This window comes from Pseudopodoces humilis, chromosome 19 (genome assembly GCF_049639895.1).
Source record: "Pseudopodoces humilis isolate 2021_Gansu_Grassland_sample_001 chromosome 19, ASM4963989v1, whole genome shotgun sequence".
NCBI lineage: Eukaryota > Metazoa > Chordata > Aves > Passeriformes > Paridae > Pseudopodoces > Pseudopodoces humilis.
In genome coordinates, this window is record NC_142218.1 from 8939074 (window position 1) to 8965793 (window position 26720).

The 26720-nt window shown below is 47.7% G+C and overlaps 1 protein-coding gene across 4 annotated transcripts in view; it reads left to right on the plus strand.

The window, feature by feature from the left end:
- Positions 1 to 26720, plus strand: part of KCNQ2 (potassium voltage-gated channel subfamily Q member 2) — a 74610-nt gene that overhangs the window by 23260 nt on the left and 24630 nt on the right. Inside the window, exons 2-11 of one of the 4 annotated variants that reach the window (XM_005524792.2) lie at positions 474 to 564; positions 1483 to 1609; positions 2729 to 2904; positions 3792 to 3917; positions 6033 to 6143; positions 7047 to 7142; positions 7796 to 7890; positions 11232 to 11261; positions 15220 to 15288; positions 17066 to 17095. In XM_005524792.2, coding sequence (XP_005524849.2) covers positions 474 to 564; positions 1483 to 1609; positions 2729 to 2904; positions 3792 to 3917; positions 6033 to 6143; positions 7047 to 7142; positions 7796 to 7890; positions 11232 to 11261; positions 15220 to 15288; positions 17066 to 17095 — 951 coding nt within the window. Of the gene's footprint in view, positions 1 to 473; positions 565 to 1482; positions 1610 to 2728; positions 2905 to 3791; positions 3918 to 6032; positions 6144 to 7046; positions 7143 to 7795; positions 7891 to 11231; positions 11262 to 15219; positions 15289 to 17065; positions 17096 to 22542; positions 22597 to 26720 lie in introns of all 4 variants that reach the window. The other 3 variants (XM_088064484.1, XM_088064483.1, XM_005524793.2) reach the window with 3 other exon arrangements.

Here is a 26720-nt window from a genome sequence, read left to right on the forward strand (position 1 = left end):
AGCACCACTTCTGTGTGAGCTTTTGTAGATGTAAATGTATAAGTAGAGCAGGAGTGGAGCTCATGCTCAGCCTATGCTCCTGTTCCTCAGCCAGATGCTCCCCTCTTGTCCCAGCTAGAAATTTCCCTGCTCATTTGGATGCTTTTGGATGCATCTGAACCTTGCTGAAAGAGCTGACACTTCCTTGGGGAAAAAATGTCAGAAGTGACCAGAGCTGCCAGCTGGAAGGGGAACTGGATTGGCACTGGCCAAACTGGGGATAGTCCAGTGGGTCCATCCACACATCCACAAGAAGCCTTCCAGCTAGCAAAACTGGGCACTTGACATCCTTTTTACGTGGTGGTGTAGCAGCTGTGCAGTAAATAGACAGAAATTTATCCAAAGTTGCTCTCTGGGTTCGTTGGATGAGTGTGAAAATGAGTATGCCATTAAGACTGACCTTCTCTCTCTCTCTCCCTTTTTGTGTCCTTTAGTTTTCTACTAGTGTTCTCCTGCCTGGTGCTGTCTGTCTTTTCGACCATTGATGAGTACCAGAACAGCTCAGAAGGGGCCCTTTATATCCTGGTAAGTGGGGGCTGACAGTGAGGTATTAAAATCAAATCAAATCCACACAAACCCCTGAGACTGGGGGTGTTTGAGGCAAGAATTTAAGCTGTCTCTTGTGAGAAGGGGACCACTCAGGCCTGTGGGACAGAAATGGGAAAAAACTTTTTAAAAGTCTACAGCTGCTGGCTTCATCTGTCTCTTCTCCTTTTGTCTGATTTCCTCTTCCCCATTCCTGCCCCACATCAAATCAAAGAATGCTGCAGACTAATTGGGGCTTCACTGGGTTTGACACATGAGAAAGATGTGACAAGATCTGAGAGGGAAGAGAGCATGCATGGGACATTCAGCTGGAGATGATGGAAAGAGCTGGAAAGAGCTGGAAAGAGCTGGAAAGAGATGGAAAGAGATAGAAAGAGCTGGAAAGAGCTGGAAAGAGCTGGAAGGAGCTCACGTGGCATCAAGGGATGGAGCATCTGCACCAGATCTCCCAGCACACACAGGCAAACCAAGCCAGTTTTCTAGGGAAAATGCTGACATCCCCTTTTGTCATCCTCTAGGATTATTCCCATTCAGTGATTCCCATCTCTGCTCTTGCCTCAGCATTAACTGAGTTGAGTCCTGGAGGCTGGTGGCAGGGAGACAACAAGGTGTTCATCATTCCTGTGCTGGGGGAACAAGCACAATATGAGGAGGGTAGAACTCCAGTTCATGTCTACAATGTGCAGCACCTCTCACCACCCTGGGGAGGGGGAGGAAAGACACAGAAGCAGAGATCTGATGATCTTTCAAGCCTGGGCTCTCTGTTGAGTGGTGCAGACAGCTCAGTAATGACTTTTCTGAGGTGTATTTTTCTGAGGTCGTGGGTTTTTCCCTGGATTTGGGAGAGTGGTCTCCATCATCCTGTTCTCCCCACTAATGGCACTGTCCTCCTCACAGGAAATTGTCACCATCGTGGTGTTTGGGGTGGAATACTTTGTGCGGATCTGGGCCGCCGGCTGCTGCTGCCGATACCGGGGCTGGAGGGGACGGTTGAAATTTGCCCGCAAGCCTTTCTGTGTCATTGGTAAGAGCTGAGGCCTTGCATGGGATTTCCCAATCCAGGATGGCCATTCCAATCACTTGCTTGCATGGTTCCCCAGTGTCTTGCATGTGTTTTGGGGGTTAAACTTCAGCTGCTTCATGGTCACCTTGAGAATGGAAAAAAAACCCCAAAATGCAGAAGTCCTAATCCATGGCCATGCCTTTTGTTATTCATCACAGGGTTCTCCCTGTTTTCTGCTGACCTGGGAGCCTAACCCTAACCCTAACCCTAACCCTACACACCTCAAGCATTACTGACAGCTCACAGAAACAGGGTTTAGCAGGGAGAGGCTGAGCAGAGGAACTGGAATCCTGCAATCCTACGTCCAACCTCCACACCAAATTGTTCCCAAGTCAACGAGACTCTGTGTGTCATCCTGGTGCTGATGAGCTGCCTCTCAAGGGAGTTGTGAGACTTAATTAATTATTGTTTGTAAAGCACTCAGAAAGTCTCCTGTGAGAGGGACCATCTGGGCACAGCAGTGATATTTTCTGGGATTAGAAATGGACAGAGTGGCCGTGCCCTTCGCTATGGAGACTGCCTGTGACTGTCTGGGAGCTGGCAATGGACATATGCAGGATTTCAGTTTATTCCACAGCAAAACACTCCTATAAATCAGGGAAGAGGGAGGTTTATGGGATCTTTGATATGTATTGAGCAAGACTTTTTTGTTTTATGGCCTATTTCTTGGACTTCCATTGTCCTTAAGCACCTTAGGATTATGGAGGATGTATAGATTTTCATTCCCAGTTTAGATGTGGGAGTTCCTTTCTCTGTGTAACAGGCACCTATGACTGATAAAAGACAGGTCCTTTGGCAAGGATTTAATCCCATGTTAACCCTGAATCAGATCAAAATTCAGGCTGTGCAGCATTTGACCCATGTTCTATGGGAATGATGAGCATGGAGAACAAAAAGCTTTCCACAAAGGGGTGCAGTGGCTCCTCTCATCCAGTTTCAGATTAGTTCTGTGCCCTTCCAGCAGGGGACACAGGTGTAGGAGACCCCTGTCACGCACTGCCCGAGGCAGTGGCAATGCCATTCCCTTTGGTGGTGATCTGGCAGCGCTCCCTCACCTTTCCCTGCCCCGTGTTCCCGCAGACATCATGGTGCTGATCGCATCCATCGCCGTGCTGGCGGCGGGGTCCCAAGGGAACGTCTTTGCCACCTCGGCACTCAGGAGCTTGAGGTTCCTGCAGATCCTGCGCATGATCCGCATGGACCGGCGCGGCGGCACCTGGAAGCTCCTGGGCTCTGTGGTCTACGCACACAGCAAGGTGAGCAAGGCCCAGGCAAGGACGTGGAGCTGCTCTTTGTGTTCTCCCCACCAGAGACACTGCTTTGGTTCAGCTCTCCATCCCAAAGTTCTTCCAGGCCTGGAAGAGGAGATTGGAGGGACACCGTAGGTAATGCAGAGGAGCAACACAGTCGGAGACACAAGGTCTGATGGAGTGCTCCACCAGTCAAGAAGGGAAGGGAGAGAGAGATTCCAGTCATGGGACCAATCCCTGATGTAGGGGGATCAGTCTGGGAAGAGGTTGTTGTTAAATTGCTGTTTCCTGATGCTGTATTTACGATTTTAGCATTTCTCCTGTTTCCTTCACTTTCTTTTCCCCAGAGAAGCTTAGCCAGCTTCTCCAGCACTGTGTAAAAATCATAGGAAATTTGTGCATCTCCTTTTTCCACCCTTGCACTAACCTAATCCAAAAATAATCACTCCTGTGAATTCTGAATTAAAACTTCCCTGCAGCTGGGGGATAGTCCAACAAGACCCCAACTTCACAGTTCCTCCTTGTTTAGTGGCTTGGACTTGTCCTAAGTAGAATATTCAGAGATCTGGGGGTTCCTTTTCAGTTTCAACTCCACTTCCCTGTGTGAACTGGGGAAATATGAGAGTTTTTAAATCTCAGTTCCAGTTCTTGCAATAATGGAGCTCTTAACATCCCCTCCTCCATTTGCTGTGTGTGTTTGGATGATTTGGTCTTCAGGCCTGCCAGAGCCACGGTCCCATCTCAGAAAGTGCCATCACTGATCTCCAGCCAAAGCCCCAAAACCTAAACAAGTGCAGGGAAAGTTCAGATCCAGCAGCAAGCAAGAAACTCAGCGTTTGGAGATGCGCACCAGGACTGCAATTATTCTCTTCTTTCTTTTAATGTTCTCACAGGAGCTGATTACTGCCTGGTATATTGGCTTCCTGTGCCTCATCCTGGCCTCTTTCCTGGTGTACTTGGCTGAGAAGGGAGAAAATGAGCACTTTGATACATACGCAGATGCACTCTGGTGGGGTCTGGTAAGTAATTTCCATAGAGCAGCTGCTGGTTATTAAAATAAAATGTCCATTAACCCTCCGTCTTCTATCACTTACGTGAGGTATTGACTTAGAGAGTGCTTAGTTAACATTTTTATTAAATGGCTTCAGGCTGTTCCATTTAGCTCTTTTTCTTACATAAACCTCATAGAAATTGTTGGGGGATCACATTTCTGAGTTAGCTGGAGCTGCTGGGGAACCAAGAACTCATGTGCTCCCAGTCGTGGGATTGAACTCTGTCGCGACAGAGGTGGGTCAGAGAGATCCAGCGCCATGGGGCGCTTTGATAATTGTTTTGACAAGTATTGCTGTCCTTTAATTATTCAAAGTGCACTTGGGCAAGGCGCTGGAATAAATTTATAAAATTAATAGGGCCTAAGTAGCAGAAAGTCTCCAGCGGGGCGAGCACTCCCCCTCACATCTCTGCTGAAAGGGCAATACTTGTGGTTTGCTGTGCGTGTGCATGTGAATTATTGGATTACCCGATTAACAAAGAGAGAATTAATGACGTTCTAATCTTCTTGTGTTATTGTTCTTCTGCTCCATCACTAGTTTGGCCTTGATTACAAAGCATGTAATGAAAATCCCCGATCTGATCAAATCCCAATAACAGGCTTGGGGAGAAATCGGCTGATCAAGCAGCTCCTCCATTCCAACAAAGGGAAAGAGGCTGTAAATTGCTTTTCAAGCCCTTTAGTTAGGACAGAAAAATAAAAACAAAGCCCAATTTAACATAACAAGAAAATAAACAATGAGGGAAAAGTGACAGCTCAGATTAGAGCTCAGTCTGGGGAGAACCATGGGCAGATTTATCCCTTCTGCTTCTGAGACTGTTTTGGCACTGAGAAGTTCAGAAAATAAATTAAGCTTCATTAAAATAAACAGTTTTTGTCAGAGTCCAGCTCATGGATCTAATATGGGCAGATGTTGAGAGATGGGATAAATCAAATTTCAGGGTCAGAAGCTCATCCCTTGGTTGATCTTAGTGTATCCAACACTTACTGTTGTCTATAGAAATTACAAGAATACTGTAAACCAGATTTGCAGTGATTATGGAGCGAGCCTTGCTCTGACTCTGTTTCAGTAAGGATTAGCCATGTTGATGCATTTTTCAACCACTTGGTCAAAATAGCATCTAATTGATAAGGCTTTTAGTGGGACCAATTAAAAGGCACTTTGGGATCCTACTTCCATTTGTGTAAAAGTGATTTTTTATTCTAAATGGAATGCATGTTTCCAGTGCCACATCAGCATGGTGTCAGCTCCCATCCCTGGGGCCAGCTCTGTCCGTGGAGGCTGTGTGACAGGGACAGCCTTTGGGATCAGAAGTCTCAAAGATGTTTCTAATCAGACCATCCCTCTCTGCCTTGCCCTGCCAGTCCCAGGCTCTCCAAATCCTCTTGGAAGCCTTGGGGGAATAGCCAGCATTTCCCATGTGATGTCCATGGAGTGAAGTGGGAAAAAGTGTCTTCCACTGGAGTTTGAAATTCAGGTGACTGTTTCCAACAAATCTCTCATGTCCTTCCCCAAAATACAGACAGCAGCTTTCCACCTCTCTCTTGATGCATTGCAATAGCACAAAACCCATCCCTAGATGAGGTGGTGTGAAGGAGCCATAATTCATCCTCTCAGCCTAACAGGCTGTTTTTAAACAGGGGAGAGGAGACCAGCTGATAGGCGCTGCTGGGAAGATTTGGAATAAACAGCAGATTTTGTGCATGCAAATAGCTTTCCTGAGCTGCCGAAAGGGAGTTTGGGGGAACGGTGCTGGTTCGCTTCCCCTGCCGAAGGCACAGCCCCTCCTGGGGGAGGTTCCGAGCACCGCCAGCCTCTGCACCAGATGGCAGCTCTCTCTGACAGCAAAAGGCACTGAAACACTCCCAAGTGGTGTGAAACCCAGCACGTGAGCAGGGCGGGTGTTGGGGTGTCTGTGCATCCTGTATCCATCCCTGCTGCTTCCCCAGCTCCCCGAGCTGCGCCTCAGACAGTGCAGGGCATGGTGACCCAGCTCCGCCGTGTGCTGTGGGAGCTTTGGCCGTGTTGTTTCAGTTTTAAGGCTGTCTGACCAAGGGCTGGGCACTGATCTCCTCCCTGCAGATCACTCTCACCACCATTGGCTACGGGGACAAGTATCCACAGACCTGGAACGGGCGGCTGCTGGCGGCGACCTTCACGCTCATCGGCGTCTCCTTCTTCGCCCTTCCTGCCGTAAGTGGGGGGAGCTGAGCTCACCTGGGCCTTGTCCCCAGCCCCTGGAGCTGGTGGCACTCTAACACCTACAGCGTGATGCACTCAGAGGCCTCCTGACTGTGATGCTTTGTGGCTTGTGAATCAAAAAATGAGGGAGAAAAGGAAAAAGCCTGTTTGAATATCCACAGTTTGTGCATCGCCTGCATGAGCAAATGGGATGGGAACTTTCAATTTGGCTCTGCACAAATATTTATGGAAACAATAAAAAGCACTTTTTCCTCCAGAAGGCCGTTCCTTGGGGTAATTAATGGCTTTAAGATGAAGGAGAGTAGATTTAGATTGGATATTAAGAACAAATCAATCCCTGTGAGAGTAGTGAGGCCTGGCACGGGCTGTCCAGAGAAGCTGTGACTGCCCCATCCCTGGAGGTGTTCAAGGCCAGGGCGGACGGGGCTTGGAACAACCTGGGATACTGCAAGGTGTCCCTGTCCATGGCAGAGGGTTGGAATGAGATGAGCTTTAAGGTCCCTTACAACCCAATGCAATCTGTTATTCTGCAATTACACCATTTCAGCACATTCCCCCTGTCCCTCTGGCAGTGCATTTCAGTGTGTTGCAGGATCTGGATTCCTATGGGGATAATCTGCTGAATGCCATCACGCTGGGGTTCTTTTGTATTTTATCAGTTGGCTGGAGGTAGTTTGGGAAAATTTACAATTCCAGTGAGTGCCAGAAAAGTCTGCTGCCCCTTGGATAGTGTCTGCCACAGCTGCTGGGATGGAGGCTCCTTCCTTCCTCTATGTTTGAATCAAAAAATGAGCCAGGAAAAAAACCTTTGGAGTTTCAGAAAGCTGGCCACAGATTTTAAGAGGAAGGTTAACTAAACCCATCCTAGCAACAAATTGTTGTTCTCTTCCCCAGGGCATCTTGGGTTCGGGATTTGCTTTGAAGGTGCAAGAGCAGCATCGACAAAAACACTTTGAGAAGAGGCGAAACCCAGCAGCGGGCCTGATCCAGGTGAGGGTCACATCCAAGGAACCTTGTGGTTACATCATCCTGGTTTTGGGGAGCTTCATAGACTTTTGGAAGATGGGGAGGAGACAAATGGTGCCGTGTGTGTAAGATGTGAGACAGCAGCTGGTGACTGGTTTTGTCTGGGAATAAATGCCAGGAAATCAACCATGGGAAAACAGCATATGTGGTGGGGAATCTAGAGAGAAAAGGGATGGAATTCAGCAAGCAGCCAGCTCAGCAAGACAAATGCATTGGGACAATCTGTTTTCACCCTTTTTTTCTCCCCAAAGAGAATATTTATCCTGATATAAAGGTACAGTTGGGAGCATTTTCTTCATGAGAGCAGATGTCCTTGCAGAAGGCTGGCCTCGCTGTACATCTTGGAGAATTTAAATGAGTCATTTTACATTCCCCTGCTCCTCTCTCTCCACATTTTTCACTTCTTAATGGGCAACAGCACCCATCCTGACCTCAGCCTGGCAGTGAATGGTCAGGAGGATCATGGTACCACCCCAAGTTTGTCACCTACCAAATCAAGGAGAAGGCAGAATGTTGGATCCATCCCACAGGACTTGGTGCTGGTTGAGGTTTATAAACCCAGGGGTGATTCTGGCTGTGCCTGGGTGCACAATCTCACTGGGTTTCCTCCTGCACAGGCGGCTTGGAGATTTTATGCCACCAACCTGTCCCGGACAGACCTGCACTCCACCTGGCAGTACTACGAACGCACCGTCACCGTCCCCATGTACAGGTACCTCCTCCTCCTCCAGCTTCCTCCTCCACTGCCTTCCTCGTAATGCCACTGTCTCCATAGTTACCTGGATATATAATTTTGCTTATTTATTTACTTTTTTTTTTGGTTGAAAAAGTTGATTTCGAGCTCCTAAGAGCTGGTATATGCTTTTCTTTTGGAGTTTTTTTTTTTTTTTTCTTTGTATTTTTTCATTGTTTTTCTTTTTGACTTGATTTTAATTTCTCTGTTGCTTTGTGTTTTTTGTGGTTTTTTTTTTCTTCCCATGTCTTTCTGTGTGTACATGCTCTTCTTTTCACCTTTATTTCTCCACGCCTGCTGGTAGTTGCATTGTGTTGTGACAGTTGCCGTGCCCAGGTGTGAAGACCTCCCTCCAAGCTGCCCTGGATCATAGGTAAACACCACCCTCACCCTACCTGCAGCTCCTCGTGCCCTCTCAGGCTCTCCTTGCTGGTCCAACAGGTCTCTAATGGTCCTCCTTCTGCCTTTCAGCAAACTTCTCTCCCAGCCTTGACCAGCCTGGCACTCTCCCAGGTGCATTTTCCCTGGGTCCTACTTTCCTTTCTTTTCCTTTTTTGTCTCTAAGAGGAGGAAAACTAACTCAGGATTCAGAGAGCGTTTTCCCATTTCTTGTATCTCACTTATCCATCCCAGGGTGTTGACACAAGCAGGGAATGATGTTGGAACCATGATGGATGAGGCTGCTGAACACCAGAGTGTTTTAGCAGCAGCCACCTGCCTTGCTCAGGCAGGTTTTTAAGGTGAAACCACACGGGTTAGAGCAGTACTGTGGAAATTAACAGCCTCCTGGGCTGTGGAGCTTCATGGAGCTGGGGACAGAGTCCTCTGACATGCCTCCAAGCCCTCCAGGACATGGGGAAGCACTGCATCCTTCATGTCCCCCTTTGGCTTTGTGGCTTCCTTAGAAGCTAAAATGCACGATGTTCTATTCATTTTCACCCCACGCCTCATCCCTGCATCCTGGGCAGAGCCAGGCGCCCATTCCTGGTGGATTTTTAGAGGTGATCCATGACTCTCTGGGTTTGTAGAATGGTTGGATATGTTTGCTAGATATTCCTGTAGCACCGTGGGGTTTTGTTGGGTGTGATGGGGCTCCCTGTGCCCCACCTCCCCGCTCCCACGCAGGGCTGTGCCCAGCACTGGGCTGCGCCACTGCAGGAATAATCCCTTCCTGTTTTCCATATTACTGGTGCCTTCGAGCCCTCAGGCAGACAGCCTGGATGTATTTCCTGGGGTAAGCTTTAGCCTGTATTTCAAACACAGCAGCCAGCCTCTTAACCCATCATAAAAACCTGTTGGAAGTCCCATTGCTGTGGTCAGTAAGTTCTCATTGGATTCATTCCCAGTGTGTGTCTGATTGGTTGCTTTTCCCCTAGAAATTTAGGAACCAACTTGAAGATTTTGTCTAAAAAACCAAAACAGCAACCCAACAGAACAGAACAAAGCTGTTTTCCAATAGCATTAAACTCACCCATTGAAACTCTCCCTCCCAGTACCTGACCTTCTGGCTGTAACTTTGCAGCACTGCCTGGGATCAGCTACTGGAGAGGATGAGGACAGAGCTTGGCCCAAAATCCACTGCAAAATGCAGGCACTCAGGGCTTGTTTTCAGTGGACTTTGGCAGATTTTACTGCTCTTTGAAATACTGAACTTACCATGCAGCCAGATATGCAGTGACACCCTTTTGATTACCTGTTACACAACCTCCTTGTTAAAACCTGTATTTCCACAGAGCTAATATGTAGGAAGAAATCTGAGCTAAAGATCTCCAGAAAAGGCTAAATAGAAACTCTGGAGAGGAGAAAGAGAAGGAAAAAAAAAAAAAAAAAGTAGTTTGGAGAGCCTGCTTATCTTGAGTAAAAAGCCAGGACAGATTTATAGCAGGGTTGTAGCAGTTTTGCTGGCTGCTGCTGTGGGTGCTGCTCAGCCCCACACAGCAGTGCCACTCTGAGCTTCCTTAGAAATGGATTCTCTGGGCTCTCAGCTTCTCCCTTAAATCCCAGCTCCTGTTTGTGCTCAGATCAAGTGAACATCACCCGGGCAAGTGAGCCGTGGGTGCACCAATGGATTCAGCCCTCAATTAAATTGTTTGTGTTTTTTACCAAAAAAGCAGTGAACCCCTTCTGACTGTATTTTGAATGCTGTCAAATAAATTAGGTGGATTATTTTTATTTTTTTTTTAAAAAAAGGGAGTAACTGTATGTTCTGGCTGCAGCTTGCATCACTCACACTGACCATCTCTCCTTGCCTCCCCACTTTCCCAACCCAGCTAGCAGGCACTGGCAGCCCTGTGCTGCTGCTGGTGCTGCTGCAGCTGTAGCAGCACGTCAAGCCCAGCAGCCCCTTAAGGCCATGGCTGCAGTGCACAGCGTGGTTTGGAGGTGGGCTAGAGGAACACAAGATCCCCCTCTCTGGTGCCCGGGGATGATCTGCAGTCACCACTCGGCATCCTTTCTGCTCAACACTGAGCTGCTTATTCCTCACAGCAGGAGCCTGTGCCTTTAGCTCATCTCTCTTCCCAAGGCATCTCTGGAAAGGCTTGGCTGCTTGATATGAGAAAATTGTTACACCTGTCTTGGAGGAGCTCACATGGCTCCAGAGCATCACTCCAAGCAGTGCAGTAGAGCTACTCTGATTTGTTTCAGGGAAAACATGGTGGCCTCTGAGAGAATCCCAGATTTCATCTTTAAATCCAAAATGTGGCAGAACCAAATTCGAAAATAAGCACAAGGCCTCTGCATGTGCAGGTGTGGTTTGGGTTGTAATGCACGAGTTGGCTTGGTGCACCCAGAGATCATAAATAACCTGTTCTGCATCAGCCACTGCATTTATTAGAAAAAAATCTGCTCTTATTGTCACTCATGAGAGCAGGGCCTTGATCTGAACTGCTGTTATATATTGGTTTTCACTAAAAAAGCCAAACCCATGGACACATCCTGCCCATTCAGCAGCCCAGCCCCACCTGGCTGGTGGGGCCGAGGGCTGTGGATGTCCCATGGAAGGACTCTGGGAGGCCCCCACACTTTCCCTGCCCCGTGGTGCCCATTTGCTCTCGGAGCAAGGTGCCAGCTGCCTGTCCCCAAGGGTGACACAGGCGTGCTGTGGCTCCTGAGCCAGCCACAGCGGGAGCCAGCTCAGTCCACGCTCCTGTGCTCACCTCTGAGCCTGGCCACAGCATCTGCTCCTGGGGACACACTTCGTTCATATGCTAATTTTCTTTATTCTGTTTCTTTCCCCCTCTCCTCCACCCCAACTTCCCCCCTCCCTGTTTTTCTTTCTCTTACCCCTTTGGTTTTCTTTGGTGAAAACACTTGAAAAGCACGCAAACGCAAACGTATGGTGCCTCCAGGTATGAAGTGCATGTGACTCTGAAAGTGTGTGTCATGTCACTCCTTGTTCTTCATTTGGGACTGTAATATGCAAAGCCTTGAATTAAAAAAAACAAAACAAACAACAAAACAAACAAACAAAAAAGACAGAAACCTTTGAAGATGAGTTTTTTTCCAAGGAATGAGTGAAAGCCCAAAGCAGACGCGCCCTCCTGCTGCTACAGACTAACCCCCTGCACCCCTATGTACATTTTAGCTATTGGTACACACAAGTGTTGGGAAACTGCCAAAATGATGATGTAAGGAAGGAGAATGGGAGCGTGCTTGATAAGCTTGCTTTGTTAAGGATGATTTCTTGATGGTCTTTCCAACCTCCCCCCACCCCCAATCCATGCAACGCTTAACAAGAAAAACATCCCCTTTCATCTTCCATTTCCCTCTGCCCTCACTCCTGTGTGTTCCCTCTCTCCAGCCCTCTTCTCCCATCCTTCATTGTGCCATTTATCTGGCTCTGAGCTGCAGGAGTTGTGCCCACCTGGTAATGCTGGCTTTGAGATTGCTGGTGGGGTGGCACCACAGGGCACATCAGTGGTAGCACAGAATAAAACTTCCAGAGCAGCTGTGCCTGCTTTTGAGGGAAAAACCTGGAGAAGAGAAAGATCTGAGGCTAAACTGATACGATCATTCATTTCTTGGAGTAATCCAATCTGGTTTTTTTGTGAAAGAATGCTTCATCTCAGCAGGACTTTTCCATTTCAGTTTTTAGTTCCAAGACCCACCTAGAGCTAAGCAGTTATTAGCCACAGTTATTCAATCTTGGACTTAACCTTTTGGGATCAATCCAAATGCAAAGTCCTGGATATGGCTGTGTAAGATTTATGATAAATAATATTTTCTCAGGTTCTGCAGAAAGGAATAGATGTGCAAATCACAGGTGTATTTTATATGAGATGGGTATCTGAAGGTGTAGTCAAGTTAATATTTTAAAATGGGGAATAAATGACTTGCATTTCAAGACTGCAAGCCAAGCACTGTTCTTAGAACAGTTTAAATCCTCACTAGATGCAGTAATTCCACTAGAGCTGATGTGATTTAGTGTCTGATTTCGAAACCCGGTTCCAGTTTTCACAGATGCAAGTTTTACAGCCTTAGTAAATCACACTTACTGCTCTGTGTGCTTAATTTATAGCAAATTGCATCAATGAACTGCAAGGATATTATTAAGAATATATTTTCCTCTTGTGCTAAACAACAGCCTGTTTTGAGAATTAAGACATTTTTCTACTACTGGGAGAGGAATAAGAATGTGCCACTTCCGTTCCATTTGTTGTAATGAAGTATTTTATAAGCTTCATAAATGTTCTCAGTCATGAAAAATAGCTTCAGCTGGAGACATAAAGTCATGTTTAGGGAGAAAATTGGCTGCCCATAGGAACTCCAGCACCGCATGGAGGCTCATTTAGGTTCTCATTCCATTCCAGAACCCATCTCCCTGTCACCGTCTCCTTAATTGTTCATCCTGGGACTGTTCAAAAAAATCATCGTGGCGTCCGTGTGCGTGTCGTGGTGTGTCCCTGTAGCTCCCACCGTGCCGTGTGCTGCTGCCCTCCTCGTGTTGTGGGGTTCTGGTGGTGTCCTGGCCCGAGGCATGACCTCCCTCCCGTCCCCTAATGCTTGAAAAGTTATCTGTGCTCCCAGGAACAGCGGATCCGCCTTTCCCTGCGGATGTGGGAGCCGGCGCCCGGAGTTAGCGTGGCCTTTCTCTGTGCTGTACTGGGAGGGGTGGTGGAGGCAGCTGGGGGGACCTGCAGCAGCTCAGAAGCGTTGCTGTGGTGGGTGGCATGAGCTGTGTGTGTCCCGTGGTGTGCAGATTCCTCAGCCAGCTCCCCCTTAACCGGAACGCGCTTCCCTCGCTAACCAGTGACACACGGACCAGGAGGAGAGAGAGAAAACGTGAGGAGCCCCAGACAGAGGTTCCTCCTGCACCTGGCATGGTGGCACCTGCGTCCCCTGTGCCCTGGGCACACACCAGGGCAGGGGGCCGTGCATCCAGCATTCCACAGCAAAGCTCAGTTCAAGAGCTGTGCGGAGTTCTGCCTTTTTTGGTTTTTAAGGGTTTGGAGAAATGGTGTGGTGCAGTAGCTGTTCCCCAAGCTGCTCTTGCAGTGACAGGTTAGGCTGAGCATTTAGCTGAGATTAAATTTCAGGTCCTGAAATATGTGTAGGTTTTCACCCATTTTCAATAATAATTATTTCAGTAAGATACTGGTGATTTCCACCTCACGTAGCAGGCCCATGAACCAACCACAGAAATGGTGAATTTCTGTGTTTGTTGTGTGTCTGTGCTTCCTCATGGAAGCATCTGTGGTGGCCCAAGAGGTGGCCACCTTCAGCACGCTGCAGACCATGGGCTGATGCAAAAGAAATAGTTCATTTTGGAATCCTGAATCCTCCAGTCTTTTGAGCTAATGAACTCCTCATCTGTGACATGCACCAGTGAGAGCCCAGGATTTGCAATCCCAGCTGGAGAGAATGGGGCAATTTTCCTGTGCTCTGCTGGGTATGGACCTCCCTGAGGAGTTAATTCACCAAAGAAGAGCTGTGTACCCTTCATTACCTGCTGAGTACACCCTGTGCTGGATTTTATGCACCACCTCTCCCAACCTGGAATGCATCTCCAAACCCTATGGTGTGTTTGAAGGGAGGTGACAGCCCAGCACTCATGCACAGCTCCACTGCATCAAGGTCAGCTTCTTCCTGATGTCTGGAATGAAGAGGATCATTAATTCAGCAGATCAGGATGTGCTTTTCTCTGGATGGAAGCGACTGGGGAGCCGAGCCAAAATTTTTCAGGCCTATTTTTATTCTTTTCTCCATACTTAGAATTGGAAAATTTTCTGATTGCCTCAATCTTGTGAACACAAAATCTCTGCTAAACCACTGTGGTTTTGAGGATAGGTTTTTTGCATGCAGAGAAGAGGCTTTTCCAGTTGAGTTGGTTTTTTTTCTAGTTAAAGTGTGAAACTATTGGTCTCATCATGGCTGAAGAAATGTGGGCATGAATATCTCTCCCTTTATTTTTTTAGAAGCCTCATTTCTTTCAGTCTCCACCTGACACCTCCAGCCTATCTTTCTCTTGGTTGAAAACCTGGCTGGGAATATCAGTATTAAATATTGATGGAGCAAGCCCTGGACTTCCAGGGTCTCAAGGAAGAACCTAAAAATGGATGTTGAGCTAATTTCACGGCTTTTAAGCACAAAAGCAGGCCACAGGATTTTTGTTCACTGAGCTTTTAATTCTTACCAGGATTCCCATTGTCAGCTTTTTTTAATATATATATATATATATATATATATATATATATATATATATATGTTATTTTTTTTTTTAACTGAGAAGGGAATGAAGCCCTGTGGTTTTCTGGAAGGCAGTGACACAAGATTTTGTCTCATTCTGGGACAAAACCTGACATGGAGAATAGAGAACTGGAGCACACTGCTCTTTCTCCTGGGATGCTCCCAACCCCAGGTCCTTATTTTCTCTGCCCCTTCCCATGCCCTCCCACATCCCTGAGAGCAGCAGGGTTGAGTTTTCCTATTTTCCCCCAAAGCTGGAGTTTCTCTCCATTTAGCAATGCCAACCTGCCAGACTACAGCTCTGCCAAAACACCACCGGGCTGCCCAGGAACCCTGGCAGCTGCTTGGTTTTGGGGAGGTTCAAAATCCAGTGGTGCAGACAAGTTTCTCTCTCTCTCTTGCTGTCACTTTCTCTCTCTTACCCCACTGCTCTGCCTTAGGACACTGTTGGAAGTAGCAGCCAACCCCCTCTCCATCCTTCCTGAGCTGTTCCCCAGCTGCAGTTGGTGGCACAAAGCTGGTTCTGGTTGAAAGGATGGGGCAGCAGGGGAAGTTGCCGAGACAGGAGGCTCTGCAATCAGCTCTGTCTGGATATTAATGCTCTTTGTTTTGTCCCTCTAGACTCATCCCTCCTCTGAACCAGCTGGAGCTCCTGAGGAACCTGAAGAGCAAGTCAGGACTGACATTCAGGTTAGCAGCAGAGTTAAGAGAGTTTGGAACTCACACAATTTGCAATATTTTTCTTTTTTTTTCTTTTTTCTTTTTCCCCTCCTGCATATGGACATCCTTGAAGATGAAAGAGGTTTGACAGCTGGTCCCACATGGGTCACTCAGTGACCTCCTCCCTGCCCCTCTCCTGTGCTCTATATGAATTCCTTCAGCCTAACTTGGCTCTGGAGCAATGTCACGGTGCTTGACTGACAACTCAAAGTCGTATTCTCAAAGGGGCTGATGGAGGTTGTGATCCCAGTTTTCCTCTGACCTTTCTGCTCCTCCCCACACTCAGAGGACACTCAGGCCCGTGATGTGTTAATTCATTCTCTGTTCCCTCCAGTGACAGCAGGCAAGGTTGCAGCAGTGAGACATTTTTGTTGAATTGGCTGTGGCAAGGTTTACATGAATCCCCTGCACCTTCAGCCTCTGCTTGGGAGGGGTAATTCTTGGGGTTTTTGAGCAGTCAAGGCTGCCCTGTTGGTGAATGGGGAGTGTGCAGACCCTGGGAGGGATGGAGAGGGGCCAGTGGGCATCGGGGCCAGCTGGGAGTTGTGCGATGGGGCCTGCCCTGGGCTGTGTGCCTCCCTGAAGAATACACCCCTGGGTCAGCCTGAACATTTTAAAATGTGAGTATTTGAGCTAGTGACTGAGGCTGGGCTTCCAAGCTTTTCTGAGCAAGAAGCAGAGGGGCGGAAAGAGATTTCTATTAGTCTCTCCATTAGCTGAGGGCTCTGTGCAGGTCTCAGTGGTCGCTGCTGAGCAGTGGCAGGGCCAGGGCTGGTGCAGCATCACACTCAGAGGGCACCTGTGTTAGGGGAGGCAGAGCTGTATCTGCTGAGAAACATGGTCTGCTCCCTCTCTGGGGGGCTGCAGGGGCAGGGCTGGTGGAGGCCCCAGCTAAACACGATTCCCCAGTGCAGTTGTGAATCGGAGCAGCTGAAGGCAGAGCAGGTTTTCCTCATTGCTGGAGGGAAATACCACCCCAATGCCTGGTCAGTGAAGGTGAGGGGTATTTTTCAGTGTGGCCTTAGCATGGCTTGCAGTGTCCTGGCTGCCCTTTTGTAGGCATCCAGCTCACTTTGTCCCCAGTGATTTTTTGGGGCAATACAGTTTCAGATCTCAATATGAAACTGCAAACACAGACTGTGGTGCCTTTGCCAACTGCTTTGGTAAAGTAGCTGCCAAAGGCTCTGGAGGCATAAACCCCACCTGGGGTGCCAGGATGCCAGGGCAGGGGTCCATGCTCCTTCCCACCCATGTCCAACCCCAGCACCTGGCATTAATCCGTGCATTCGGAGATCTGACGTGAGCTCTGTCCCAGTGGCCAGGGAGGAAAAGCGAATGCACCAAGGTCATGGGAGCCATTCAAACCCTTCCCCATGTGCAGAAACATGAGGGCAGTGCATTTCCAAAGGAAGGGGGCCACTCTCTGAGCCCACAGAAGTCCTCCCGTGCTCACACAAATCACACAACCCTCAGGTGTCTCAGTGGTGCCTAGGCACAAGGATGGGTTGGGGTGAAACCTTCAGCCCTGTGCGTTGTGTGTGTCTTCTCTGAGGTTGTGTGAGTCTCCAGTGATCTTCTGTCCGGGCCAGAAACTTCAGGAATTAAGCACTCCTTTCCCTTCCTTCTGTCCACAACTTCCACTTAGTTGTATTGTTTGGTATTGTCGTTTCGTTATGTTTTAACAGTGAAGCAGCAACATCTTTTGCCACCTGACACCATGCTAATGTACTATTGCTTCTGTTTAAAGGAAAGAGCAGCAGCCCGAACCATCGCCAAGGTCTGTATCACTGCCAACACTCCATCCCCATGCATTCCCTGTAGATTTCTGTGTGTGTGTGTGTGTACCATGTCGTGGCACCATCGAGGGAAGCATTCCTAGGTACTACCGTGCTTTTCCTGTGCTGTGCAGTCCGATGTATCTACGTGTGTGCTGGACCTTAAATCATATCTTCCTTCCAGCCTGCCTCGGGCTGGAGCAGCAGGCCAGCGAGGCTGGGGGGGTACGGAGAGTGGTGGCAGCACAGGCAGAGCTGGCAGGCACTCACGGGGGTGACTGCAGGGCTTTGGTTCACGCTTCTTTGTTTTATTTCGTTGCTGGGGTAGTAGCTGAGCAACTCGGTATAACACCCAGGGGCAGGTGGCGCTTTGCCCGTGTCTCTGTCACCCTGTGACTGTCTGTGCTGGACAGAGGTGACACGGGGAGCACGAAGCCATCGCCACATCACCGCGTTAGCAACTTCTCCTGAGCTCCTCTGGCTGCAGGGCACGGCGTGGACCGGCTGCTCCGTGGGACACAGGAGGGCTCTCTGGCACGGCTCAAGGTGGCATGGCAGAGACACCCTTTGTGCACCCCGTTCCCTGGGGAGGAAGCACCTTCCCTGCTCCATCTTCCCTCCACGCCTCGAGCCCACGGTGCAGAGCGTGCTCTGGATTGTGGCGAGCACCTTCCAAGGGCAGCCGTAAATCTCACTTGTGGTAGAGCTTTTCTCCGTTCACAACTCCCAGGGAAAGCAGCAGGGCTGGTGCTTGGGATACTTTTAGGACACTCTTCATCCACTAAGAAGTATTTAATTCTGGGATTTTTTTCTCCTGTATTTTCTAGCTCTTTTAACAAAATAATTCTGGAACTGAATCACTTTTTTTCTTTGGCTGATGAGACACAAACTCACTGATGATCAGTGGAGATCATCTGCTCGGCTTTCAGATCCTCCATCTCATTCCTCAAAACACAACTTACAGCCTGAATTTTGTAAACAATGCATACATTTTTCAGAAGTACAGCTAGAGCCTGGCATTCTGCAGATGTACCTCTCTGCCATGCCTCTTAGCTTACAAGTGGCCAGAAAGTAATTTTTCCTTGGCATAAAAGCCAACCAAAGATATCTGGCTAGATACACTGCTGAAGAAAGGGTGGAAAATTTCATCTTTCCTTCCTTCTCCCTCTCCCCCCCCCGTTTTTTTTTCCCCCTGTCATTCATTTGAGCTTTTCTTTGCAAGCAGAACCTTTGTAGCACTTGATCTACTTTCCTGCCAAATAACCCAAATCTCCAAGATCATGTTTCAACTATCCAGATTTCTTTTTATTTTTTTTATTTTTTATTTTTTGCTTAAGGTCTTAAATGTAGCTGGAGTGAAGTCAGCCTCCATCCAGCATTATTAGAGCAGGGAGCATTACTTGGGAACAGCTCTCTGGGAGCAGACCAAGGCTGAAATCTTGTTCACCTGCCTGTGGCATCAGGAGGGTCAGAATTTCATCCCAGGGTCTGGATGCTCTGCTGTCCTGCCTCATTCAGTGATAAACTTTGTTTGCATCAAAGGGTAAATCCACATTTCTTACAGTGCAATGAGAAGAAATCCCTGTTCAGCCCCATCAGCTCCATAACCAAGGAAATTTGGCATCTGACAGACCCTTACAGGGTTACACCACACATCAACCCTGCAATCTATTAAGACTAAATAGTCTTATTTCTGATTTTTGAATCTCAATCCTGTCTTACAGGTTTCATATTTATTTTCTTGAAACCTGAAGTTGTGTACAATATTTCTTCATAGAGGTTGCAGGTTTTTCCCTGATCACTTTCTATTTTCTCAACCTTATGTCACAGAAAGAAGTAAAAATAGTCCTTCCCTGTCCTTTTTCAGAGTATTTTTTACTATTTATAGGGCCTTCATCAGAGTCATTTCCAAGTGCTGTTTCCTGCTCCTGTGGTGCACCTGTCTCTTGTGACACCCATGGGTTTTCTTGCTAAAGCCCAGCCCAAGGAGGGCTTAGCTGAGGGTCTACAGCTGCTGTGCAGAGCTTTGGAGTTTATTTCATATCGTTCAGTTCTGCTGCCATGGCAGCACCAAAGCTCCTTCCTTCTTCCTTGTGTGTTAGAACAATACCAACCCTACCTGTTCCCACTGTAATTTTCCTTCTATCTGATAATGCCCCAGACCTCAGGAAGGAATTTTATGTTCAGAGGAGCCCAAATTGCCTGTTTTCCCCAATAAAATTTTCTGTGTCTTTTACATTCACATCCCAAATCTTCCACCCACTTGAATTTCCAGCAGCTTCCCGGTGATGCTCAGTGTGTCATCCTGCCCTTAGAAAAGAGAACTCATCCTGTTTCTCTGCCCACCTGACAGTTAATCACCCACTTGCTGGTGATGCTTCACTCAGGAAGCTCCTGGGGATGAATCGTCTCTCTCAGCAGACCCCAGCTCCACACTTCCACTGCTTCAGCTGGGAAAGGATTTTCCACCTTGCATTTCCATCTCTGTAAGGAAACAGTCTTACACCTGGAGGCAGCTGGATCTTCCTCCTGTTTTAGTAATGTGTAAGGAGTGGCTGATTTCCTATATCCTTCTCTCTGTAACCTATACACCACAAACCCCCTGCAGCAAATGGAACAGAAAGAGCTTTTTCCACAGTTTTTCACCTTACTTTATTTCAATTTAGAGAAGGCATGCTGGCACGGCACATGGGATTATGCTATGCAGGATAAACAGTGTCTTGTGAGGTCAGGGAGCATCCCAAGCATTCTGCCAGTGAGCAGGGTGGCTGTTGGGGTCCTGCCCTCTGACCCCAGTGCTGATCTCTGCCCACACAGCACTGGGAGAACTGCTGCCCGGGCTGGGAGGACATGAGGAGGTGATGGGGTCAGTGTGGCAGAGGCTCAGGGTCACCTGGAATTTCTCCTGGGTGGTTCTCTTGGTTCTCTTTTGATTTAGTCTTGGTGTAAAATGGGACAGGTGATCTGAGGGACAGGTTACGTCCTTTCTCTATGGTTTCTGCTTTGTTTTTCCACCATGAGCTTGTCTGCATCCACATCCAAGTGCTGGGAACGCTCTGTGCTGATTTGCCTGGGGGCCAGGAGCCCACCTCTCCCAGAGGTGGAGCTTAGGCTGCGATGAGCAGAAGAGATGCTGGCCTTTTTCTACATGCTATGTACCCCTTCTCCCCTTTTTATTCTCCTCCCTTTAAAAAACAAACACTTTTCAGAGCCTCCTGGTGCCCATCATTTGGGTGTTTTGTCCACCCTGCCCCTGCCCCTCCCCAGGCTGGCTGTGCTGCCCTGGGATCCATCCCACCTCCAGGACAACACTGCTGCCACGCAGGCTCCAAATGCAAATCCACTCTCCCTCATAGCCCAGGAAAGGGGGGCCTGCTCTCTGCTAGGGCTTTTCTCACCCCTCCTGCTGCAGAAAGCCAGTAGATCAGAGTGGTAATGGGGGGTGGTTACTCTTCCGTTTATCAGGCTGAAAATTAGCTGTGGCATCTCATTTCTGTTTGTTTTGCTTTGATTGTAATGTCAAAAAAGACAGCACATGGTTCGCCAGGGCTATGGAGGCTCCTGTATGAAATGTGGGCTTCAGATGCTCTTTAACAGATGGTTTGAGAAACATCTGAAGGCATCCACAACCACATTTCTTCCTCTTGCATTTTCCAAAGTACAATTGGGTGAAAAGCTAAAAACTGATGAACCAAATGAACATAATAACACATTAATATCAGAGAAAAAGAAACAGAAGGATTCCAGGGAAGCTAAAACTCAGATTACTTTGTCCAGCATGAGTTCAGCGCTGTAGGTAATGAGAGGAACCTCTTTGGAAGGTTGTTCTCAGCTGTGGCTTGTCCTTGACCCCAGTGAGCTCAGCAGGACCTTGGCCTTGCACTGGGTGAATGCTGGGCTGGGTCCCTTGTACCGTGTGTGTATATCTGTGTGTTAATCTCTCAGTGTGTGTATATGTCTGTCTGAGATACACACAACCCCAAGATCTCTCTTCAGGGGTGTGATTAAGGCTTCTGTACGCACTGGAGGATGCCTTTGGTTGACTCAGTGGGCCCCTGCTCATCCAGCCAAGGATGTCCGAGGTGTCCCGAACCTCTGCTGCCCGTGGAAACCAGGGTCAATCATAGAAACCCCATGGGCCACATGAGCCTGGGCTGCTGTTTGGCCTTCTAACTAATTTAACTGGTGTCAGAGACTCATGCTGGGACTGACAGTAATCTGGAAATAATCAGTTGCCTTTAGGGGAGCGGATTATTTGCACGGAAGGAACTGCATCTTTCTGGAGGGACTGCAGAGGAGACTGAGAGGAGAGAAACCCACGCGTCTCCCTGAGGCTCTGCATGCTCAATATCCCACTCCCACGCCAGCTCCAGGACAGCCCTGGTAGCACCACCAGCCCCTGGGGCTACCTGGGGATGCAGGGTCCCGTTGTGGACACCTGAGGAGTCCCCAGGATGCCGAGGGTGGTGTCGGCTGAGCTTGCATGGGATGCTGTGCCCGTGAGCTCCTCTGATTACCCAACTCAAGTGTAAAATAAGAGTGGGATTTGATGCCCTTCAGCCTTTCCAGTCTGCCCATGAATCTGGCAAGAGCTGCGTGCTGGTGGTTGGTGGCCTGGTGGGGTGATGGGGCCACGTCATTCCCCTTCCACAGGTAGAGGGCTGCTCCATGGCGTGGAGGACCCTGGTCCTGGTGGGGATCTCCTGGCAGGGCAGTGCCTGAGCAGACGTTTGGGATGGAGCTGTGGTGGTGCCTCCTCAAAGTGAGCAACTCCCCAGAAGTGGTAGGGCCTGTCCGAAAATCTTTACAAAATCCAGATGTGTGAACACAGATGTTCAACTCCCTTCCCATAAAGGGACTGCACCACACCCTGTTTTTATCTATTTTTGTTTGTTTTTTTTTTTAATGCCAGGCTTAATATAATGGTATTTCCCATATGAAAAGTGCAAATAATTCACATATTAATTAACTCTCTTTGTGAGTGTTTTTGTTTGGTTTTTTGGGAAAAAAAACCAAACAATTTTGAGCTTTTTGGATAGTATTTGACAAAACAAGTTACAGTTTTCGCTTTCCATGGTTTACACAATTTGAAAAAAACCTATGTTTTTTTATATATTTAGAAGAAGAACAGAGTATTTTTTTTGTTTCCAAATCAGATGAAAAATCTTCTTGCAGTTAATTGTAGGTAAACTGACGCCAACAACTCAATGAGCAGAATGCCTCATGTCTAATAATTAAATTTACTGACCACAGTGAAACAAATTTCAGAAACCCTCTTGATTTTTGATTTACTTTTTTTTTTTTTTCCTCACTGAACACTCAAGCAGAACAATCCTGTCATGAACCCGGCCCTCAAAACACCTGTCTTTTAAACCTAGAGTCAGTAATCAAAAGTTTCCTGTCTGGCATTTGCTTCCAGGTCTAATTTTTACTCTCCCCTCATTTCCAGTAAAAGCAAACCGTGCAGAGAGTCACTATGCGGATGCTGCTCAGGAAACTCTAGGTACCACGGGAAATGCGTCGCACGAAACTAATCAAAAGCTGCACGGCTCATTCTCCCTCTACCCTGCTACCACCCGTTCTGATCACTTCTCTGCTTAATAGAGGTACTAGATGAGTAAAAAAAGAGGTGGAAGAGCCTCCCCAGTGCCCGCCCCGAAATTAGAGCCTTCCCTGGCTGCCAGTTGTGCAGAGCACACGAAGCAAAGGGATGAGGATGGGGAATTTGGGCTGGGCCAAGCCAAAGCCAGTGTTTGCTCAGCAAGGGAGGAGGCCAGGAAATGAAGTTTAACAAACAATGGAAATCTTTAAAAAAAAAAAAAAAAAAGAAAAAAAAGAGAAAGAAAAATGAAAAATTTTAATTTTTTTAAAAAGACCCCGTCCTCCCTTTCACTCCATCTCTCCTCAATGTCCAGGGAATCCTTGCAAATTGACTTGCACTGTACAGCAATGTCCAGTTAGTAGCATGAGAAATACCAGCTTCCTGCCTCTGCTCAGTCACCATTCCTTTGGCTCTCTGACCATGACAAATTGACCTTTCCTAGCCTGGTGGCCTTTGGAAGCCACAGCTTGCCTATCTAGCACCTCTACTACGCAGCTAGAGAAGGACTAATCTCAGCCTGTCCCACCAGACGTAGGGGACACGGGCTCCCCTGAGCGTTGACATTGGCCTTGTGAATGGTTCTGTTTCTAGACCCCGAGGGGGACAGACAGCTTTAGCTCAGGGCTTTGTACCAGCAGGGTTTGCATCTTTTTCATCCAGCTGACAACTGCTAGGTGTTTTCAGGGACTTCCCAAGGAGCATCCCTTAGTGCACCCATGGCCGTATACACAGACACATAGATCTTATCTTGTGCGTAAATACTTCCACACCTGCACCGGAAGAGTCTCTGCCCCCACCCCTGCTCCTCAGCAGCAAACATGCACCTTCTTGATCTCCCACTGCCCAGAGTTTGCATGCTGTGAATGCTGGCAGGGGACCCCCGAGCTCCTCGCCCCGCAGCCAGGCAGGTGGACAGCCCAGGAGTGGCAGGGCACTGAGTGATGCCGCATGTTTGTGAACTCGGATTTTTGCATGCTCTTTTTTGGAGTCCGTTTTAATTCTCAAAATCACCAGTCTCTGTATCCCTCAGAAAGCCAACAAACTACAGCTTTGAAAGTATAAAACTGCAGCTCTAACAGTATATGTATCTCTGATTATCTTCATTAATTGTTTCAACCTGTATCTTTTCTTTTCTTGCTATTTTTTGACCTGCTGGCTCTTTTTATTCTCTGTCAGTCTAGAGGGTAGACTCACATGGCTGAGGTTTGCGTGTACCAGGTGCTCAGAAGTAGAGTGGTAAATCCCATCTCTGAATGGGTAACAAAGAGGAATGGTGCATGATCTAGGGTTCATAAAAAGCAGTTTCTCCACAGTAGGAAATCCTTTACATCTGGATAAATAGCCTGAACCTCTGAGTCAGCCTCCTGCTACATATTTGGTGGTGCTGTGGCCTTCCTTGAAGGTTAGCCTTGAAAAGTGTGGGTAAATATTGGGTGATCATCAGTTGCTCAGGCAGCATTTCAAGACAAATGGCAAAGATTTGGTCAATAGTCTAGCTGGAAAAAATGATCCTGACTTCTGTGGTGTTCCCATTTGCCAGGTGAGGCTGTTTTATGTGTGGAGGTGTAGTGTGAGCAGGGACTCCTCCCCAGAGAAAGCCTCCTCTCAGTTGCTTAACACTGAGGTTGTTTTTGGCAGAGATGAAAATGAGCAGTGCTATTCGTAATCTGTCCTCTCATCTGTTCATGTCTAGCTCTGTTTTCTGGAAAATCAGCCACTCTGATCTCAGTGTCTTCCTTGCATGTCTTCCTAGGTTTTTAATTGCTAAAGCCAGTGTAATTTTTTTCTGTTTTCTACTGAATTCTGTCCCTCTGTCGTCCTCATTTCATCTCCCCTGTCTTGAGTTCTGCAAGGGAAAGGGAGGATGAAACAAAGTGTTACTTCAATATCTTCTCAATCTGTTGGAGAGTCTGAAAAGGAGGATAACAGACTGTTTTTCTTCCAGTCAAAAAGGACCCTTGAACCTTTGGAGTTCAACAAGAGCATCTTTGTAACCTGCATCTATCCTGAATGTAGTGTTATACACCCTGTGCTTTAGTAGAACTGTGGGTTAACTGTGAAGGGATGTAAAAATAATTCAGATGTCTTGTTTCTCTGGACCCTTGGGTGTCTGCCAACAATCCCCACTGCACAAACTCTTGGGGCAGATGCCAGCACTTTGATGCAGCTCAGGCTGAGTGCTAAAAGCCTTCATCTAGGATGCACATAACGAAATAAGAGCACACCATGAGGCAATCATGGAAAACTCAATGTAGGTAAATTAATAGGAAACTCCTTAGAAGCTGTGGTTTCTTAATGTACTAAACCAGTGATCTTTAGTCAATAAATGCAATATCACATTCATTTTTAGGCAGTAATGTAACTACACCAAGCCAGATTATCAGCTCTATTGTATTCTGCTTTGTAAGAGACTTTCCCGGCACACTCAGAGATGAGGGCACCTCACAGTGGGATGGGGGCACCAGGGCAGTGAAGAAAAGGTGTTTGCAGAGCCCTTGAGTGGCCTGTGGCTCTGGGTTTGGGAGGCTGGTTTGGGAATGATCAGCCAGCTCAGAGGTGCAACCCTTTGCTCTGCTCCTGAAACGCAAACAGCTGGGAGAAGATGCAGGATGCGGCTGATGTGGTGTCTGACAGCACTCAACATCAGTCTGGGAGGAGAGGGCTGGGAATTAGGATGAGATGGGTGATTGTAACAGGATGCTGCAGGACAGCAAAGGTTACAGACATGAGTCTGGCTCCGGTGTCCCTTCACTCATCCGAGGCCCTGTGCTTTCCCGTGCTTGTGTGGTGGCTGCAGGGATGGTGCAACTCCAATCTTTGCCATCACAGCCTCGGTGGCTCCCATCCAAGTCTAGCACTGTGGTTGTGGATGAGGAAAAGGAGAGGGATTACTCACCATGACACAATCACTGGCTGATGTTTTGTTTCCCTTACGCCCAGGTTTCTCTGCTTCTAGAAACTGCCTTCTCTAGGCTGAATTCACCTTTTAGCAATGTTTTTTCTGGAATTGCTGGAGGCAAACCAGGCTTGAGCTGGGCCCTCTCTTGGTTTCTGTTTTAGTCACACCAGATTTTGCATACACTGTTTTATTTTCCTTTCTTCATGTCTCCAGTAATTGGTTTCTGCCTCTTACCCACACCAGCAAGCAGACTGGAGCCCAGTGATAATCACAAAGGCCATCATTCACTCCTGGCACTCCTGCCTGGTTTTTAATGAGTTGTTCTCATATGCCACAAGCTCAGCACAAATTCTTGATTTTAAAAAAGCCCCCTCATCTACTGACAGGAGACAACCTTTTTCTCCTGGCCACAGCTTCTCAGAAGAATGAGCACTGATACTGGTTGAGTTTGGATGCAGAAATGGATCTGAGTCTGTACTAATCCAACTCACCCTGGCTAGCTGAGAAGAAAATGAAGTAATGGCTCAAGCATAGTTTAAAATCAATGACAAGACCTTACAGCTGATACTTTCTATTGATCTAAAATTACTGCTAATGTAATGAGTCCACATTTTTTTTAAAGTGCTGATTTAATACTATAGAGAACTGGAATGAACCCCAAACCAGAGCATTTCAAACAGGAGCTTAAACCCGTGGCATCCTAAGGAGGCTGATGGCAGCTCATTTTGAAGGTCAGTACTTGCACATTTCTCTGCTGAGTGCTGGGCAGCTGGACTTCAACAAAATGCAAAGCCCACTAAAGCCATGAACATCATCCAGTTTCTCCAGCATGGACTCTAATTTTTTGACTGGCAACAGAGAAAAATTAGCTCAGTTTCTACGTTAAATTCAAGTCAAAACCTGAATTTTTATAAAACTTTCCCACAGTCAGCCTGGAAAGGTAATTTTTGCTGTCAAATCTGTGTTCATAGGTGCCACTTGGAGTGGTTATGAGGACCTAGAATTAAACCACACCCTGTCAGGCTGTTGTGGCTTCCCCCAATCTCTGCCTCTGGTTGCAAAGCCACAGTTCCCTTTCCCTTCCTTCCCCTGGCACGAGCAGAGCTCCTGCCCTGTGCTCGTGCCA